The sequence below is a fragment of the Peromyscus eremicus genome, chromosome 9 (assembly GCF_949786415.1).
Source record: "Peromyscus eremicus chromosome 9, PerEre_H2_v1, whole genome shotgun sequence".
In the NCBI taxonomy this organism is placed as follows: domain Eukaryota; kingdom Metazoa; phylum Chordata; class Mammalia; order Rodentia; family Cricetidae; genus Peromyscus; species Peromyscus eremicus.
In genome coordinates this window covers 1,392,706-1,412,261 of record NC_081425.1, presented here as the reverse complement: position 1 = coordinate 1,412,261, position 19,556 = coordinate 1,392,706, and the positions used below count along the sequence as shown (strand labels likewise).

Here is a 19,556-nt window from a genome sequence, read left to right as displayed (position 1 = left end):
CCAAATAAATCACCTGCCATTTGTACCTGTTTTATTATATTAGAACCTTTAAGATAACAAAGCAGATGCTTCTATAATGTGGAAGATGAACTTTTGAAAATGCTTTTCTCATAGCAGAGTGATTTTATAGGTTCTATCTTTCTACATTTTGCTAAAAAAGAAAGTCACCAAAAACCTGTTTTATTCCCAGAGCATTTCAGGGAAATATATGGATAGAAAAACTACTGAAATTAGGAGTGTTATTCCCAACAATGGGTAGTATTAAAAAATCTTTTTTTCATTGTTTCATTTTTTGCATTTTTTTAGGATTCTAAAATAAACATGCTTATCTTTGTCAGTTGGAAAATGTCATTTAAAATATGTATGTTTATTTTATTTTCCAACAGATTACTTTTTACACCACCCCTAAGTCTTTAGTAATTAAGAAACTTAGCTGATATTCATGATTTTATTATGTAAAAGTTTGCTTAGTAAATGAATAGGAAGACAAATGCACGCTGACCTGTTTATGTTCTCTCCATATTTCACGGTACCAAACAGAACAACCCCAGCAAAGGCATAGCACAGCAGCAAGAGGAACATTCCTACGATTATAAAGAAGCTCTTGTACATGCTGACAACCACAGTCAGAAGGAGCATCTTTAATGTCACCTGTGAGTGAGGGTGGGTGAGGTGTCAGGGCAGATGGAGAGAGGAGGAGAGAAGGAGGGAGAGTTAGTTCTAGTTGTGGAGAGGCTGGTGAATAATCTATAATCAGGTTGGCTGCATAGCAATTCCCAAGTACATCATTTGAAAAGTTGTTTCCTGTTAGATATTAAATCTAAATATTATTCAAAAACCATCTGGCATTGAGAAACCTTAATCACACTTCAAACAGTTCAGTCACTCAAGAGAAATTAATTGAATTAACAACACAAGCTTCTTATCCTTTCACTTCCTCTTCTTTTGCTACCCAGACCTTTTAAGGTTATCACATTATTGACCTATAGCAAGTAAATTTATTTATCCCCCACAGACATCCTAAAAACTGAATATAAGAATGGTTTAATGTTAAATAACCACCAATTATTAAACCTACCAATCACATGGATATATAGAATCCATGTGTGAAACAATATCCCATAAAAAGGAGAACACAGGTAGTGTGTGGTGTGCATAAATGCTAACAAGGAATCTAGAGTAATGGAAACATTATCATTAACTATAAATTTCCTTTGCAATTAAGTTAATTTAAATAAACATAAATTAAGGCACATTAGGAATGACATCGGCTTTTGGCTTCAGAGTTAACATGTTTTCTTTCATTTATGACTGAGTTTACTCAGCAAATATAATAAACATAATAAAAACAGGAAATATAGTCTAAGCTAATTAAGCTACTTATTCATCATGATATTTAATATTTATTAATCTTGACTTATGATGTTTAGTATTTTGTTGACTATAACAACCAGATTGGCTGAGGTCAGTTGGCACCAGTGATTTAATGCTTATGTGACCTTTGAAAGGATTGTGCATGACAGACTTACATGCTTTCCACAGATGGAGAAAAATCTAAAGACAATCACACAGGCTCCCATCATGTAGGTGTATGCATTCTGAAATTTAAACAGAAGACAGGTTTTTACAATTTGCACAAAAGATCCTTCTATGGTTCCATTTCATTTTGTCTTCTGTGAAGTCTAGTGAATAATTAGTTTAATAAAATGTGAAAATTCCTATAAGATAAATAAAAATAAAGGTGCTGAAAAGGTCACTGCAAAAACTCATGAATAAATATTAGATTTAAAATCAAATCTCAGACAAAAACTTTGGGTTTTGTTTTGCCCAACTGAATTCTGTATTTTGAAATTCATTTCACATTAAGCAGTGACCAGCCCTTCTGAGGACAGGGAAAGAAAAGCACAGGGTAGCCATGCAATGGGAGGGAGCTGAATGAGACAGGAAATAAAGGCATCATGGCAAAGAGTGGTCAGATGTTGAAAAGAAGTGCTTGAAGGAGTTGGGAATACAGCTTAGCTGATAGAAGTCTTGACTAACATGTGTAAGGCCCTGGGTTCAATATCCCATACTGCATAAACCCACAGTAGTAGAGATGTGTATAATCCTAGCACTTGGGAAGTGGAGGCAGAAAGATCAGAATTTTAAGGTCATCCTTGACTACATAGTGACTTCAAGGCCAGCTTGGGCTACATGGGACCTTATTCTAGCAACAGCAACACTTGAAGATACTTTTTCTGAGATCAGTCCCCTGTTAACAAATCAGCCCATTTTAGAAAAAGACCCCTTCCCGCACCCCCAGCTCAAGAGGACTGCATCTGCTTGCTCTTTAAGTGTGTGCTGAGGGCCAGAGATCACTCTGTGCCTTATGATTCACAAGGCTTCTTCTGAGAAACAAAGATGCCACTGGCCACAGCATAACAACAGTGACATTCAGCTGATGCCAAAGCATGAGCATTCTCCAGGAGCTGCCTAGCCAAATGACAACAGTTCCAGATGGGTCCCTGGGAAGGGGGTCCACTGAGCTCCTTGGTGAGGCAAAAGGACAGGAATGTGGGCACATAGTATTGTTGGATGGAATACACGGACCATGCTTTCCTTCCCAGTAGTCCATTGCAAAATATGGCAAAGAATGATTGTTTTTCTCAGACCAGAGGTTCTTCTCAGGGGAAGAACAAAAGCAGTCAAGCAGAATAGAAAAGACTTTTTTGTGGCTTAGAATTTCCTCTGTGGGGGATATTTGAGATTAGGAAGCCTACTGTATTCTTCCATTTTGAGTGAGTAGCATTTAGTCAAAAGTCTGTTCAGATAGAGTAAATACTATCAGGACATGTTTTTCTGCCTCTTCTTTCCATATCAGATTGGGATTTATTGTAGACACATTAAAGTCCTTATATTCTAGAAGTCATGGCAACCACAGCCCCTGGGATAATGACTGGATGATTTTTTCACATGGACTCCAAAGTCCTAAAAAGACTTACGTTTCCATTTGTCCAAACCTTGTGCTGTATTATATACCCCGGCTCCTTCTTCTTCAGCCACAAGACCTTGCCTTTGTCCAGTCCCTGCACCCTTTCATCCTAGCCAAGGTCATCTGAAATATTCTGTAGATGGAGCCCAGTTCCTTAGGGAAATGCCTTCCAGGACTTCTTTGATGAAGCCATTTCCCACTCCTCACAGTTGTCGTGGGAACATAGGATCTCCATCTTTCCCAGAACACCTATGGTCCTCACTGGTTTGTCTCTCTAGCTTTTCAGGCGATGATGTTTATGAGAGCAGTGAATGTCTTTGTTTTGTTCATTGCTTTCTTCTTAATCCTCCTACAGTGCTTTTCTCATTGCTATATTCAAAGCCATTTATTATTTGAGAGGGTGAATACAGGTGCTTGAGAACCTAAGCAGCTTCTAATGCTGAAGGCAACCACTGGTTTGAGAAGGCCACTCTACGGCAGATTCAAACTAGAGCAAGATCCTTCTGATAAGCAAATGGGCTCTGTGAGTACTGGATACTTCCTGTCAGTCCTCTAATATTAAAGAGGATGGGAAAATGTGGAACACTGATAACACTGGGCCTATAGAAGACTAATGAAAAGACGGTACTTATGATTTATGACTTATAGGCTGCTATAATGCTTAGAGCAGTGGCTTTCAATCTGTGGATCACGACCCCTTTGACAAACCTCTGTCTCCAAAACATATTTCCATTACTATTCCTAACAATAGCAAAATTACAATTATGAAGTAGCAGTGGGAATAATTTTATGGTTGGGGTCACTACAACATGAGGAACTGCATTAAAGGGTCACAGCATTAGGAATGTTGAGAACCACTGGCTTAGAGTATACAGTGTGAGCCAGCATCACATCAGTGACCATATTTTATTTCCATTGGGCAACACCACTGTAGACAGCCAAATTTTCCAATGGCTGTAGATTTGTGGCTGGACCTCAGACATATAGAGATTGATGGGTTCAGAGAATTGGTATGAGATGTCTGGGAGAGAAGAGTGCCTTGAGTACATAGGGATTACATTATAAATCTTGCTTGTGATAGGGTGGGATGGATGCTGCTCTGTCTCAGAGTGCAAGGTCTGAGTCTTCTGATTCTAGCCCTTTTTGAGTTCTGCACACTGAAGACCCAGATTTGCCTGTGTGAGAAGTGTAAGTGTGTGCATATATACACATATTTGTATGCATATACAATTTGCAAGCTTGTCCCAGGGCTTTCATGATCAAAGCTGGGATTTGGGGATTTGATATAATGTCCAAGAGCAGCTAAACTGAACTATCAGCTAAAATAAAGTTTAAAGATGTGCTTACCAGCAGAGCAAAGTGAAGCACCACCCACACAACACCAAGAGATGTCACCAAGAGATCATATCTGTTTCTTCTGCTTTGCCAGAACCCAGCTGGTGACATTGCTATAATCTTCATTGTAACCTAAAGAAAGCAAGAAAGGAGGACACAGGGCAAGTGCTTAGGCATGTTTAAATCAATTAAGTCATGTTATATATAATTAATAAAATATATAGGATATAACTGTAGGATATAGTTAATAAAAGAGTTAATCACAAAGATACATTTTTTAACAGGCAAGTAGGCTGCATATCTTTATTCTCTACACTCTTTCCCCTAGACTGATGTATAAGTACTCATTGCAGGCTATTTTTCTACCTTGAGTGAAAAACCGTATTTTGGGAAATGAGCCAGTTTACAGAAAAATGATAATCCACTTGAAATTCAAAAAAGATTGAATGGTAAATAGATGTGACATAGGGAAAACATTTTAGATAATCTTGGCTGCACTGCTGGCGTGTTTACATCTGTGCTGTAATCTGAATCCCTGGCTTGTGGCTTGTGTCCTGTGCTCCAAACATGCAAACCCTGTTACTAGGCAGTCCAACACTCAGACACAACAATTAGTAGGAATGTTTCAGCAGTTAGAAAATTTGGAAATATAAAGTGAAGTCTTTGTTAAAGTTAAGCAGAACGGCCCAAAAGGAGATGACCATGAAATCCACCTCTTCAAAAACAAGAGAACACAGAGCTGGAAGTAGGTGCCATCAAAGTGGGGTACTGTTTTCCTTTTGATTGTTCTTAGCTTCCACCAGAGCAATAGACTAATTACTGTACCTCTAAGACAAAGATGAAGGTGAAGACAACTGACATTGTTGCCAAAGGAACGGTCACAGGGTCCTCGACGTCCCACTGCAACCAGAACACAAGTCACTGTAACATCGGCTAGACAGACTTTTCCCTCTCTGCCACTCATCTTATCATACGCACCAATTTTTACTTTTACTAAAGATCAGAGGCTGCAAGTGACAATGCCCAATTGCAATGCTCCTGGATACACCAGAGATGTGAAATTCACTCCAAAAGTCTCAGGGTGAAACAATACCTTGACAGATAGCAACACGGACTGTGCCAGAACCAGCAATGCGATGGTCCTCTTAAAAAACGGATGCTGGGTTATGTCATACATTTTAGCTCTAAAACCATCATTATCTGAAAAAGAAAGGTGTAGGCGAGGGCACTTTAGACACAGGCCAGATTTACTTTCTTGTCTTTCATCCTTTAATGTTCATCTTGAAACCCATTACAGCCTCCCCCCCCCCCCCAGTTCTGTCTATTGTGAAGTGCTTTGCAGGAATGGCTGGCACTCGATATTAAAATGACAGCACACAGCACCATCCTCATTGGAAGGAGAAGTGTATCATTCAATTTCTGGCAGCTTAATACATTTCCCTAATATTTCTAAAAGGCAAGCACAAATATATTTTATTTAAAAATTCAGTTTTTTCATTAAGGCTTATTCAGAGAGCACTGAAGCACAGCCTTTAGGTGACTGATTTTAATAGCCTTACAGAGAGATCAGCAGTTTGGAGTCTGCTTCCATATTAACTTATGCACAACCCCCTAGTGGCTTCACAATTATTATTTTAATTTAAATCTGAGGCTCTTAGGGAGTCAGGAATACTAGTGCCCAACATGAATAAAATCAGAGCATCTTTGATACCGGGCCGAGGTGGGAGATGAAGAGGTTGTGCGATCTTCAGTCTGCTCTTGAGATCTTCCCATCTTCTCTGATCTACCGTCAGCAAAGCCGTCCCCTTGGAAACAAAGGAAACAGTGGAGGGAAAGAAAAGACTCAATATGGAGACTTGACAGAAAGACAGTCTGCAAGAACTGTAGGTTGGAGAGACATGATCAGAACTAGCAACACATTGAGAGGCATTCCCAACATGGATGGGTACATGCCTTGGGCATCCAGAAGCCTCCACTGTGTGTCACTGAAGACCTGTAACATTTAGGCTTGAGAAAGTTTCAAGAATGTTTTCTACATAATTACATTCTCCGAAAAGAATAGTAACAAACTGCGGCTAGTTTAGTTTTATAGTAGCCAATCACAGCTTGTCTGTAGTGCTGCTGCTGAATGAGGGCATTTGTCCTTTACACATTTTTTTAAACACTCTAATATGTGCAATCGTAAGACTATTTTAGGAGATAAGAAGTCATAGAATTTTTCTATTTTAGGAATGAATGCTATGATAATTTGCTAGATGGGATCGGATATTCTATGTTATAAAGTGGAGTACTTGGTAAAATGCACATAAACTATATTGCATTGTATTATTCTACATTCGATTTTACTATACTACATTACAGAGGCATACATATAATTTAAGAAACTAGGGTTGGGGGGAATGTTACTCTTTTTCTCCACTTCCATCTGTAAAGATAAGTGGAATACTCTTCTAGCTTGGTTTTCAGAAATGTGTGCTTTCTGACTGTAGAAGTACACAAGAACAAATTTGTTTAGAATTTTTAAATTGGTATAAATTGTATCCAATCTGTATTTATTTATGAAGCTTTTCTTTGTATTTAAAACAAGTCTTATTATTATTACATTTATTATTTATTTACTTGTGTGTGTATATGTGTGTATGCACACATATGCACATGCCACAGCACACATTTAGAGGTCAGAAACACTACAATGGTCTCTTTCCATCATGTGGATTCTGGGGATTAAACTCAGATCATCAGTTTGTTGGGAAGTACCTTCACTAAAGCCATCCTGCCTGCCCACTTTTTCCCCTAAGATTTATTTGTTTTATTTTATGTGTTTTGCCTATATGTTGCATTTATGTAAATCATGTGTGTGCATTTCCCATGAGATTTAGAAGACTTGAACCCCCTGAAACTAGAGTTACAGGCACACACACACACACACACACACACACACATACACACACACACGCACATAAGAACCAACAAATTAAGTTTGTGACATCTGGTAAAGTGGCTGCTAACTTCTGCCTCCCTCTTGGCATCTGTTTGGACTGACACACCATGCTCCCAAACAAGCTGTCACTTCCTGACTCTTTTAGGATATAACTATGGTGTTGGAGGCAAACAATCCTCAGTAATTCACAGCTGTTTCAAGACTGACAGTTAATTATGCAGTTCCCTCCTGTTACTGAGCATTGTATGCTGGGTCACTTATGTGGCGGACTTGTGAGCTGCCCTGGAGCCCAGTCCTCTTGCATCCAGGCACCTGCACAGGGACCTGTATACCATCCTGGACTGGCAGTGCCTCATCTCTCTAGTAATGGGCTGATTAGCCTCTTCCTATATTCTGGAAGTCCCAGTGTCTGCTACACCACATGTCTCAAAGGCATCTGAAAAGACACATCTTTCTCTTTCTGCCTGGCATTAAACTGAACACACTGAAGGGTTAGAGTGTCTCGTTTATGAACGTGTTAGGAAGTAAAGTAGAGGGGCTGGGTGACATGATTGCTATTGCTCCAAGAGTCCATGATTCTGAGGACTGGAGTAGTATTGGGGTCCAAAGGGGGATTTTTAAGTTGTAGTCTTTGAAAAGCTGAATGAAGTGAAATGCTCATTAGGCACACATCAAAGGTGGCAATTGACTGAGTCAGTGGTACCACACACGTTGAGCCTGGGGACAGTGAATGGTATAGTCTCACATGTAGCTACACAAACCAAAGAGCTCTGTCTCGGATGCATGAGAATCAGTCATCACTGTGCACAACTGAACAGCAGGTGCTTCCCAGGCAAATGGAACTTTGCCGTTTAGAGGTTTTAATGCTCTTGCATTCGAAGAATCACAGACCCTGCAGTTGTAGGAAAAGAGTCTGAATGTGGGCCCAAGTGTTTATTCCTTATAGTAGTGGCTTTCTCATCCGCACATGGCAGTGTTTTGAGATCTGGCAGAAGCTTTTTCTGTCCAGTGAGTGTTTAAAACTTGTGTGCATTTCAGTGTGATTCCTGCAGACAGAACCTCTTGCAAGAGAGTTTAACCAGCTTCTCCCAGAAAAACAATAGCCAAGGGACACTAATAGAATGTTCTTCCTTAAATTTGTGCTCCCTAGGAAACCACATTGCTGTTTTCCTATCCATGATTCTGTATCCATCATGGGAGCTGTTAAAACTGAGGGAGCTTCCTGAGTTCAGGAAGTATGTAAAGTTTTTAAAGATGTAGAAAAATATTTTTATTCTATGAACTGACCTTTGCATTTTATATGGCTTCTACCTACCTTATCAAATTCTGAGTTCACTCACTAAGTAACAAAGAAGCACACAGTTTGCATTTTTGTAAAGGCAGTATGGACTGCAATCAGAGCATAACTTCAAGCTGTCACATTTTAGTAGCCCACTGTATATCCATCTCATCTGAACAACAGGAGATGTGCTTCTCAGCTGTGGGTGAATTACTGTTATCATAGGGTAAATTTAGCAAGAGAATTATATTCCTAAGTAATGAACCAAAACTGCAGCAGTGATGTGGCTTGTAAAAGACTTATACAGGTTAGTTACATGAGTCACATTTTAATTTAATGTGGCTCCATGCCGTGTATGGAAAAAAATTAGCTTAAAGCAAGGGCAAGAACAAAAATTAAGTCTGTGCTATTAATCTGAGAAGACTCACCTTGTTTTCATTGAAGTTAGCAATAACTACACCAACAAAAAGGGTCAGTCCAATCATGCAACCCAGGAACACGAAAACATGGATATAGATTCCATGGATCTGTATAAATGAAAGATGCTGTTTATTAGAGCCAATGGTAACCACCCTGGATGTATGTAGAAAATTCCACATGCTTGCTTACCGGCCCCACACGATGAATAATGACATCTCTCACTTCTACCCAGCCTTTCAAGGACAGAACTTCAAACAAGGCTAGCATGGCATTTCCCACATTGTCAAAGTTAAAGTTCCGAGGATTTGCCCTGCAATTAGGAAGAAGGGATGCTGGATGAGGGTCCAGTGCACACCCAGTGGCCAGTACCTATAACCTGTTCTAATTTTGGGTGAAGAGTCCTCAACTGGGGGAAGTTAGGCCATGCAGCACTCCTTTGATAAGATAGCAATGTGTTTGTATGCTATCAGTAGCCATTACTGATTCATGATTCCTTAAACACTTGGCCCATCATTCTTTATTTTCTTTGTGGGGAAGGGATGCACAAATCTATGTTTTCTAATAATTTATACTTTCCGTTTCTCAATTGTGAAAGTGTTTCTTTTTATTACCTTATGGGTCTTAGCTAACATATTCTCATTGTTAGTAGAATACATTTTCAGTGTTTTCATCCTGTTTTCTTTATGGGAGGCTATTTTAAATAATTAAAAGATTTAAATGATTTTAATGAATTCAATGAATTTAAAGACTGTTTCCCATTCTGTGGTTGATGGAGAATAGAGCCTTGAGCTGTTGAATACGGTCATCCCACTGCCTCCTTCTGTATTATGCTTTCATCACTTTTTTCCATGCTACCTCATCTATCAAAATTTAACCTTCATGAAGTCAGCACTCTAGAGAGGCATTTGGTTCAATATTTTTCAATCTTTTATGTTTTCTTAACTATAGGAACAGTCATTAGATGTGTCTTTATAATACATGGGGATCTAATGAGAAAGCCTAAGACTTGCAGCTGACTTGGTCCTCAGGGCTTAAGGCTGATTGTCAGACACATTTGGTATCAATGTAGACGCTCCACTCAGATATTCATATTTTAGAATTCTGATTTATATTTTTGTATGAAAGTACAAATATACCATCTTGGATTTTTGCAATAATCTTTCCTTGGGGAGTGTATCAATTACATTTCCCATCTTTTAGAGTAGACAGTGGTTATAGGGACTATGCATACCCAAGATTTGCTTGCATAAGGACTGAAAAAAAATAAAACCAAGGGAGCTAGCTCTCAGATCCAATGTCAATCTTTCTTACTCATCTGTTTTCTTTATGCAAAAGTGCTTTTGCAGCTAAATTTGCAGCAACTTAAACTGCTTTCATGTCCCACATATTTTAGAGGTTAGAAAATGCTAAGAAAATATTTTTAGGCTAAATCAAGAAAAACAAGGCACACAGTTGAAAGAATATAACGCATTTTGAAAAAATAAGACTTTCTAATTCAATCATATGAAGTATTTGTTTATGCTGTGCTATCAAAATGGGCAAGTTTGAAATTTGATCTGTAATTCCAGAGGGCTTCAGTAAGTCCCAAACATAAACCATTACCGTCATTTCATATACTGCCCCCATTTGAATTGTAAGGCTGTTTAAAACATCTTTTCTGGTTCATTTTTTTTTTTTTTAAATCTGCAATCTTGTCTATCCAAGTCATAAAACTAAGACTGGTTTTGACCTCAGAATTTGGTCATTCTTTTGCCTCCTGAAGAACATGAACCAGAGACCCTGAGATTACAATCAAGCTAATGGATCCTTCTCTGAAGCAGATGGGCACTATGGAAAATGTGATCTTGCCTGTCTCTGTCTGTCCCAGTTCTTCCATACTTACCTGCGTCTGGCCCTTCCCCTTTCCCTGGTCTCCTGTCCCTAGTCACACCCCTCCTTCTTACCCTTCTTCTCCTTGCCACTGCCTTTTTTCCTACTCACCTACCCCAGCCCCTTCCCTTTCCTCATGTAATTCCTACCCTCTGTTCTTTAAAACGCCAGTGTGCTTTCTCCTCTGACCCTTCAGTGGCATGAGGCATTTTGGGCTAGGGTCTCCTGTGTGCCATTCTTTGCACTTCTGCCATTTGTAGAAAACAGAGATGGATATTGAAGAAAACAAAAGAACCCTGATGTTGAGACCTCTTCTTTGTACTGATCACTTCTCAAACTCTTATATCTTAGATTATTTGAGCCTGAGCCCCCATAAGACCCAATGTCCTTTTGCCTAGAAGTATTTATCATCACTTAAAATTACCTGAAGAGTGAACTTTTGGTAAGCCAGAGGACAGGTTAGGGGCTGGTTGATGCATATCAAAATTCTTAGCATGTTATATGAAATTGTAATTTGTTTTCTATTTTCCACTTCAGGTTTCTAAGGGATAAAAGCCACAACTTACAGCTGAGTAAATGCCAAGCATTCCTAGTGACTGTGAAGTACAATTAGTAAAAAGCAGAATACTTTGTTTTTTTCCCACCTGTTCATGCTACTTCTTATATTCTGTTTAAAATAAAACACATGATATTCATGATATAATGTATGTTTAGTCCTTTTTGCTAAGGTAATTTTTAATCTCTTCAAGTCTGGATGATTCAGAGGAAAATGAATGTATTTTTATCTGAAGAAAGACTATGGAGCTAGTCTGTTTCCTGAATTAGACAGTAAATATTTATATCTTAATTTTAATTATCAAAACATTTCTTCAGGTATACTCCCATATATGTTATTTTCTTAATTATAATTTAGCTAATATGAAATTAAAATTTTTCAGCTTTTAACTCTAACTAGATTAAAGAAAGAAAGTTTAAAAAGTGTCAAAACTACTGTTGGCATTCACTAGACTGAAGATTTTTGTTTCACAGTGAACCCAGGCTACAATCTAGGACAAACAGGCAAAGACCTGTGTGATGATGTCCAAGTGACACCCTTATGTTTTCTTGGGACTTAAAAATGTTAAACTTGACCCCTACTCCTCAATAATAATGCAACATTATACTTAAAGTTGCATATAACAGGTTTTATGGACAAGCTGAATGCTACACAGGTCTGGGTCAGGGTTGTTTGTCTCAACACATCGCTTTGCAGTGAGTTCTGGTTCCTGTCCTGACATCTTCAGAGGCTGCAAAGCTTTTTGATCACATTTTCATAAGGTTAGAATCTTTCTCATATAGGAAGCATTCAACCTAGACTTCACATCTCAATCACCTATCACCAGTATGGGAACACTAGGGGTTCTATATCTCTATGTTCTAATGTCTATGTTCCAGAGTCTGGTGGAATCATCATTAGTTTGCCCTATCTTCCTGTGCCTTTCTAGGAACCAGGAAATCCAACATAGCATTTCCCTACAATTTTCTTCTGCCTGTGACTAACCTTGTTGTTTCCCTGTGTGTACATGGTGTGGCACACACTCCTCTTGAGACTGTTAGCAACAAGCTAGCTTTTCAATGGTGGTTATCAACTGATCAACTGGCTTTTTTATATTTCAAATTCTCTATTAATCCCCTACAATGCTCAGTTGCTCCATTCCTGATATGAGTTTCAGCTCCTGCACCTAAAAATACACCAGGGTTTTCTTCAATGGAGCCTTCCTCTTCCCTGCACATAGCCCTTTGCAATAGAATTCCAACCAAGATGGTCCAGACAGGAGGCTCTAAGAAAGGACCATATCACCCACCAGGTATATGAGGTAGTTGGCTTTGGCAGGTGGAAAGGCAGCTTTGCCCTGAAGCCTCTCGCTGCTCTGCCGAGCTCTAATACTAAGGATTCTCCTATTGGGCTCATTTTAACTTGGGTGGGGAGCACCTTGGCCTCCCTGACAGTGAGAAGGGAGGACACCATAACACTTTCCCCCTGACTCATTTACTCTCATGTTCTGCTTGTGTTGGACGATGGAGGGTGATAAGGCTTTAGTAAGTTCTGGGGAGTTGCTGTCTTTAGAATTAAGATCAGCTTTGAGGTTTTAGCCGAAATCCCAGAATAGCAGATGGAAAACCCCATTTGATGTCTTGATATAAATAAGTTATTTATGGTACAATGAATATTCATCTCACCAAAATAAACCTTTTATTCTTCTTCAAATTTTTATTGTAATGTAAATTCGACCAGTTTTCTAAGTGAGTATTGGATAAGAATTTCCCCATGAGTCATATCCCTCTTCTCCATGCTCAAGCCCTATGTCTTAAATTAACTGTTTTCCACAGTTGTTAGATGTTAAAAAAAAAAAACCAATAGCAATCATATTGAATTGTTCATTAAAGTGAATTTTATATTAGAGAAGTGCCAAAACAAGATAAAAATGAGTCAGGGCTATAGCTGGGAGAAATGTGATTCCTTTGAAAAAAGTTTTGATGAGTAGAAAAGAAAGTCAGTTGTGACAAAAACAGGGTTTCTGTGGCTCACTCATTAGTCTTAAAGGTAAAAAGAAAATTTAAGGGGTAATTAAAAGGTCAAGGGAAGTTGGTAGGACATTGAGTTTATTAATGAAGTGGAAAAATTCTATTCATAATCATTGATAAAGCAGACGAGAAAGAAGTTACTGAGCAGGTCCCACCTTTGGTGGAAATACTTTGAAAACTCATTTCCCAGAAAAATGGATTTTAAAGAAAGAATTGGGTCTAATTATCTACACTAGCAATTATTCTTCTCTAGTGTTTCAGCAATGGAGATCTGTCAGTGTACATGGGTTTTGTAATTGAAGTTGCTTTATAATTTAGAGTTCTCAGTCACTATTATAAGGACATCAGCCCCTCTTAAAGATATAAGCCCAGAATGAGTTCAGCTTTAATGTGATTAGATATATTTGGTTTTAAGGCTTCATTAATTTTAAAAGCTATTTGCATCCAGATATGTACTTTAATTCATTAGAAAAACACCAAAGTATCATTTCATTAGTTTCACAAATAAACATGGGATTCAATGTACCACTTGGTTCTTATTGTTTTTTTTTTAATGCTACAACCCAATGCTTTTCCATATATTGTTTAAAAAAACTCAATATTCTTAAAGAGAATTATTTTAATCTCATGCCAAATTATCATGATTTAAATTCCAATATGAATAAGTGTAATATTGCTTTAGGATATATTTCTGATGAGCTTACCAAACACGGGGCACCCAAAATCCAGGCTTTTTCTCTCCTGGTCTTAATTTCAAATTTAAGTTCTTGGACACACTTACATTAATTCTGAAGATGCCATTACAGTCTTCCTAAAGCAGGAGAAAAAAAGGAAGGAGGGAACCTGGTCAGAAGTGAACTCTGAGAAGAAAGAATTCATTTCTTATGCATGAATCCTAGTGGAGGCTTCGAGCTAATGCTGGCAAAGTCTCTAAATGAATGTTTCCCCAAAGAAGTCACAGAGTGACCAATAAAGATGCTCACTAACATAAGACACCAGGGAAATGTAACTCAAAGCCACTGTGAAGTATTATTTTATACTCACTGAGAACTCTGTGATGAAATGGTTAAAAAGGCTATGGAGAACAGAGACCTTCATACTTGGAACCAACACACACCATAAAGCTAGGAACGGGTAGTGTGGTCCAGCCACTGTTGGAAATGGTCTAGCCTTCCCTTCAGTGATTGAACAGACCAGTGGGTGCTATGCTTTGGACATGGTTTGAGTACATACTCTGAGGATCCTATGCAGGAAGCTTAGTTCACAGAGTGTGTCGTGAGAAAAAGGGGATCTTATAAGAGCGGAGACCGGCGCGAAGGTCGTTAGATCAGTGGGGTGCTATTCTCACAGACATGCATGCTAATTCCTGACTTCTAGTTCTCACAACAAAAACAATAAGTTGTTACAAAAGAGCAAGGCTAGTCATTTCCTAGTCTTTGGCTTACAGTCTCACTGCTGTCTCCTCTCTTACACACACTCTCGCTATGTCATTTGCCGTTATGTAACTAGCCAAGAGGGCCTTCACGAAAGGTCAAACAGATGGAGCTACCCAACCGCAGACTCCTAGTTTCCACATCTGTTAGTTAAGTAAACCCTTTTCCTTTAAAAAAAATTCCAACATCACGTATTTTGTTATGGCCATGGGATATTATTATACCAAATCCAGAAAACATGTCTATAAATAAAATAAAATAAAAATAAAATAAAAAAACTGTTACAGAAATGTCTACGCTGACAATGTTCATAATAGCCAGAAGGTGGAAACACAAATGCCCATAACTGGACACACAAAAACAAATTATCATATATTCATTTGCACAGTGGACTAGCCATAGAAAAGGATGAAGTACTGATAAGTGATATACATAGATGGTAACTGTAAACACAGATATGCTAGGTTTAAAAAGACAGTCCCAAAAGACAGTATACTGTATGTCCAGTGGTCAGTTAGACTGGAGGTAGAGTCAGGGATAAAGCTATGGAGGCAGCCAGCATATACAGGAAGTCTTTGTATGCTATAAAAGTGACCACATTCTCCAACTGTAGAACCTTCAAAATGTCAATAGCCACTCAGTGGCATACTCCAATGGGGTGAATTATGCAACATTTGAATTATGTCTCAATGAGCTGTTAAAAGGGTTTATAAAGGGAAAAAATCATGTTTTGTTTCATTTTCTGTCCAATCTCCCTTTGGTTATTTTTGGCTAGGGTTGTATTTTGAGCCCAAACCTAGGTTTGGCAAAGTTTTTGATCCTCATCTCTTCCTGGCTCCCCATTTCTGTCCATGGGTTAGCATGCCATTCTTCTCTGCACCATAACCTTGGAATTTTTGCAATTTCCCTGGTGGATCATCTCTCCATTGTTTGTACGTGTGTGTGTTCCTGTGTGTGTAGAGGCCAGAGGGTGACATCTGTGTCTTCTTCAATCATTATTTTTTGAGACAAGATCTCTCACAGAACAAGTAGGCTACACTGGCTTGGCCAGCAAGCTCTAGGCATCCTCATATCTGTCTCCCACACACTGGGTTTATCAGTGCAGGCTTTCTGTGCCTAGCATTTAACAGAGTGTTAGGGTTTGAACTCAGGTCCTCATTTTACATGCCAAGCACTTTACCCAATCAATCCATTTCCCTAGCCCCCATATCTCTATTTTTATCTCAGTTTATTTAGTAATGGCAAGATTACTTCTTCTCTAGATCGTCAGTAAAATTCTTTAAAATAAAAACGGACTGCTTTTGACCTAAGTAACAAAAGTATGAAAATTATAGGAAGGAAAATTTACTTGTAATTCCCCAGAGACACACACAGTTGATTTTCTGCTGTATATTGTAGTCTTTTTCTTATGCATACCTGAGGTCTTACAGTTTTTTATTTTTTCATTCTTTTAAGCTAAAAATATACTGAAGTTATTTTTTTCATAATCTTATCCATTTATCTACATCATTATTTTTAAGGGATGTATTGTCATATATTATATTATATAGAGGCCCCACAATGCATTTGTCTTTGCTGCCCCTTTCAGATTTGTCTTTCTGAGCCCACCTTTCATCACACAAGGCATCCTAGTAGCCTAGTTAGAAGTACAGTATGTGGGGCCAGGATGCCTGCAGGTGAATCACAGTTTTCCTACCTATTACATGGATGACCTTCTGTTGCATGACAGTTTTTTTTTTTCCAAATTGAAACATTCCCTTGAGGAGGAAGAAGGAGTCCTGTGAGACTCAGGAGATAAACAATGGAAGAACAGAAAACTGGAATGTTCTACAAGACCCATCCCCTGCAGTACAAAAAGGAGTAAACTGTAGTGGAAGGAGACTGGCTATCTGAGCTGAGAGATTTCTCAGACTGTTGAACTGCCTGAAAGCTATGTGGAAAGCTTCAGGCTTGTGACTTTGTTGAGCTTTTGCTGATGTGGGCTTTGTGGTGATGTAGCTGCTTGTGAGTCATCTCCGCTTCTTGTAAATAACCCTTTACCCATACTCCAGATAAAAACTCCATGGTGCACCAAGTTGGACACTGGTGCAAACATTACTTTGGTATGTCATGAGTTCCCTTTCTAGGGTGAATAGATGTGTGTGTGTGTGTGTGTGTGTGTGTGAGAGAGAGAGAGAGAGAGAGAGAGAGAGAGAGAGAGAGAGAGAGAGAGAGAGAGAGAGAGAGGGAGAGAGAGAAACTACAGCTTCCACAAATTATTTAAGTACTCTGTACTTAATACTACATAGGTAACAAAAACAGTCTGAGGGATGATACTCGGCTTTGTGAGTCCTAAGAAGCTAAGAAGTGCCGGGCGGTGGTGGCGCATGCCTTTAATCCCAGCACTCGGGAGGCAGAGGCAGGAGGATCTCTGTAAGTTCGAGGCCAGCCTGGGCTACCAAGTGAGTTCCAGGAAAGGCGCAAAGCTACACAGAGAAATCCTGTCTCAAAAAAAAAACCAAAAAAAAAAAAAAAAAAAAAAAAAAGAAGAAGAAGCTAAGAAGTGCCGTTTCCTCTCCCAGACCTTTTAGGTTTCTTATTTCTCATCGATGAACTTCCCATCTCATCATCACTGTCTGCCATCAGAACCTTGTGAATCTCCAACTTAAACTTCTGGCCTTATTTTTAGTCTCATCAACATGGAAGGGAAATGAAGTTTAAGAGTGACTACCTGTGGTGATATATTGTGTACCCTAACAAACTTGCCTGAGGATCAGAGGACAGAGCCAGCCACTAGATTAGACATAGAGGTCAGACAGTGGTGGCACACATCCTTAATCCTATCACTCCGGAGGCAGAGATCAGTTTGGATCTCTGTGAGTTCAAGGCTGCACTGGAAACAGAGCCAGGCAGTGGTGGCACACATCTTTAATCCCAGTACTGGGAAACGCATACACCTTTAATCCCTGGAAGTGATGTCTGGGCAGAGAAAGGTATATAAGATGTGAGGAGACAGGAACTAACTCTCTTTAGGCTGAGGATTTCATTGAGGTAAGAACTAGCGGCTAGCTTCTCTGCTTCTCTGATCTTTCAGCTTTCACCCTGATATCTGGATTTTTATTAAAAGACCATCTAAGATTCGAACAACTACCTGAGACTAGTATGGGCACTTCATATAAGGAAGCAAATTTCTTCTTCTTCTTCTTCTTCTTCTTCTTCTTCTTCTTCTTCTTCTTCTTCTTCTTCTTCTTCTTTTTAATTTTATAATTAATTTAATTTTACATATCAGCCACGGATTCCCCTGTCCTCCCTCCTCCCCCCCTTCCCCCCAATCCACCCCCCATTCCCACCTCCTCCAAGGCAAGGACTCCCCTGGGGATTCAGCTCAGCCTGGTAGATTCAGTTGAGTCAGGTCCAGTCCCCTCCTCCCTTCACCTAGACTGAGCAAAGTGTCCCAGCATAGGCCCTAGGTTCCAAAAAGCCAGCTCATGCACTAAGGACAGGTCCTGGTCCTACTGCCTGGGGGCCTCCTAAATAATTTAAGCTCATCAACTGTCTCACTTGTCCAGAGGGCCTGATCCAGTTCCATGGGGGCTCCTCAGCTATTGGTTCATAGTTCATGTGTTTCCACTAGTTTGGCTATTTGTCCCTGTGCTTTTTCCAATCATGGTCTCAATATCTCTTGCTCATATGATCCCTCCTCTCTCTCGCCAATTGGACTCCTGGAATTCCACCTGGGGCCTGGCCATGGATCTCTGCATCTGCTTCCATCAGTCATTGGATGAGAGTTCTATCACAACAGTTAGTGTGTTCAGCCATCCGATCACCAGAGCAGGTCAGTTCAGGCTTTCTCTCGACCATTGCCAGTAGTCTATGTGGAGGTATCTTTGTGGATTTCTGGGGACCTCTCTAGCACTTTGCTTCTTCCTATTCCCATGTGGTCTTCATTTATCATGGTATCTCTTTCCTTGTTTTCCCTCTCTGTTCTTAATAGATACCTCTGTGTAGAAGTGCTCTAGAGGAGGAAACAGATTGGGAAGGAAGAACTGACTAGACAAAGCCATTGCATATGGGGGCCCTGATCTCAAGCCTCATGCTCCTGTTTTGACCTGGCTCTATTCAGTGACCTTGGGTAGGTTTGGCATCTTTCTTCACTCTACATGGTCTGCCTGGGAAGGTCTTTCCCTTTTGGCTTAGATCCTCCCCACTTCCCATGCCTTGCTGGTGTGGTTGCTTTCAACTGGAAGCAGAGCTCTCCACACTGAAACAGGATGGCACATGACTTCCATTACTCACATGCTGTATGACTACTGGCTTTATATTACAGTCTCTTGAACATGAAACACATGTTCTGATCAAATAGAAAGTGCTACAAAACCAGTGATTGACTCGGCTCTCTAATCTTATGTCATTTGACCTGTAATAAGATCTTAGATATGACCAATATTCAGAAACCATTTGTCCAAAGCTTTCCTCAGATTTTGTTTATTGAACTTTGGTGACTAAACTCTGTGTTCTACTTCTATCTGCACTGATCTCAAGACATTTGCTGTCAAGTTCCCAGAACAGGAGCAGAGGAGGTAGTGTTTTCCGCAACTAGAAACCATGGCCTGAACAACCCAAGCCTCATTCCCTTTAAGTGCCCTTTAAAAGAGCTATAAACTCCAAATATTTGTGTATCCAGCTTCTCTTTGCTATTTTAGAAAGATGGGCTAGGCTAGTAAGATGGCCCAATACATAAAAACACTTGCCTGAAGACCTGAG

General features: G+C 39.4%; 1 protein-coding gene across 2 annotated transcripts in view; it reads right to left on the bottom strand.

Annotated features, from left to right (window-relative positions):
- Nalcn (sodium leak channel, non-selective) overlaps window positions 1-19,556 on the bottom strand; it is a 298,952-nt gene that overhangs the window by 15,379 nt on the left and 264,017 nt on the right. For both annotated transcript variants that reach the window (XM_059274302.1, XM_059274303.1), the window contains 9 exons: window positions 14,085-14,191; window positions 9,136-9,256; window positions 8,955-9,053; window positions 6,018-6,111; window positions 5,400-5,506; window positions 5,132-5,206; window positions 4,319-4,438; window positions 1,530-1,598; window positions 503-651 (listed from right to left, as the gene is read on the bottom strand). In XM_059274302.1, the coding sequence (XP_059130285.1) occupies window positions 503-651; window positions 1,530-1,598; window positions 4,319-4,438; window positions 5,132-5,206; window positions 5,400-5,506; window positions 6,018-6,111; window positions 8,955-9,053; window positions 9,136-9,256; window positions 14,085-14,191 (941 nt within the window). The remainder of the gene's footprint in view (window positions 1-502; window positions 652-1,529; window positions 1,599-4,318; window positions 4,439-5,131; window positions 5,207-5,399; window positions 5,507-6,017; window positions 6,112-8,954; window positions 9,054-9,135; window positions 9,257-14,084; window positions 14,192-19,556) is intronic.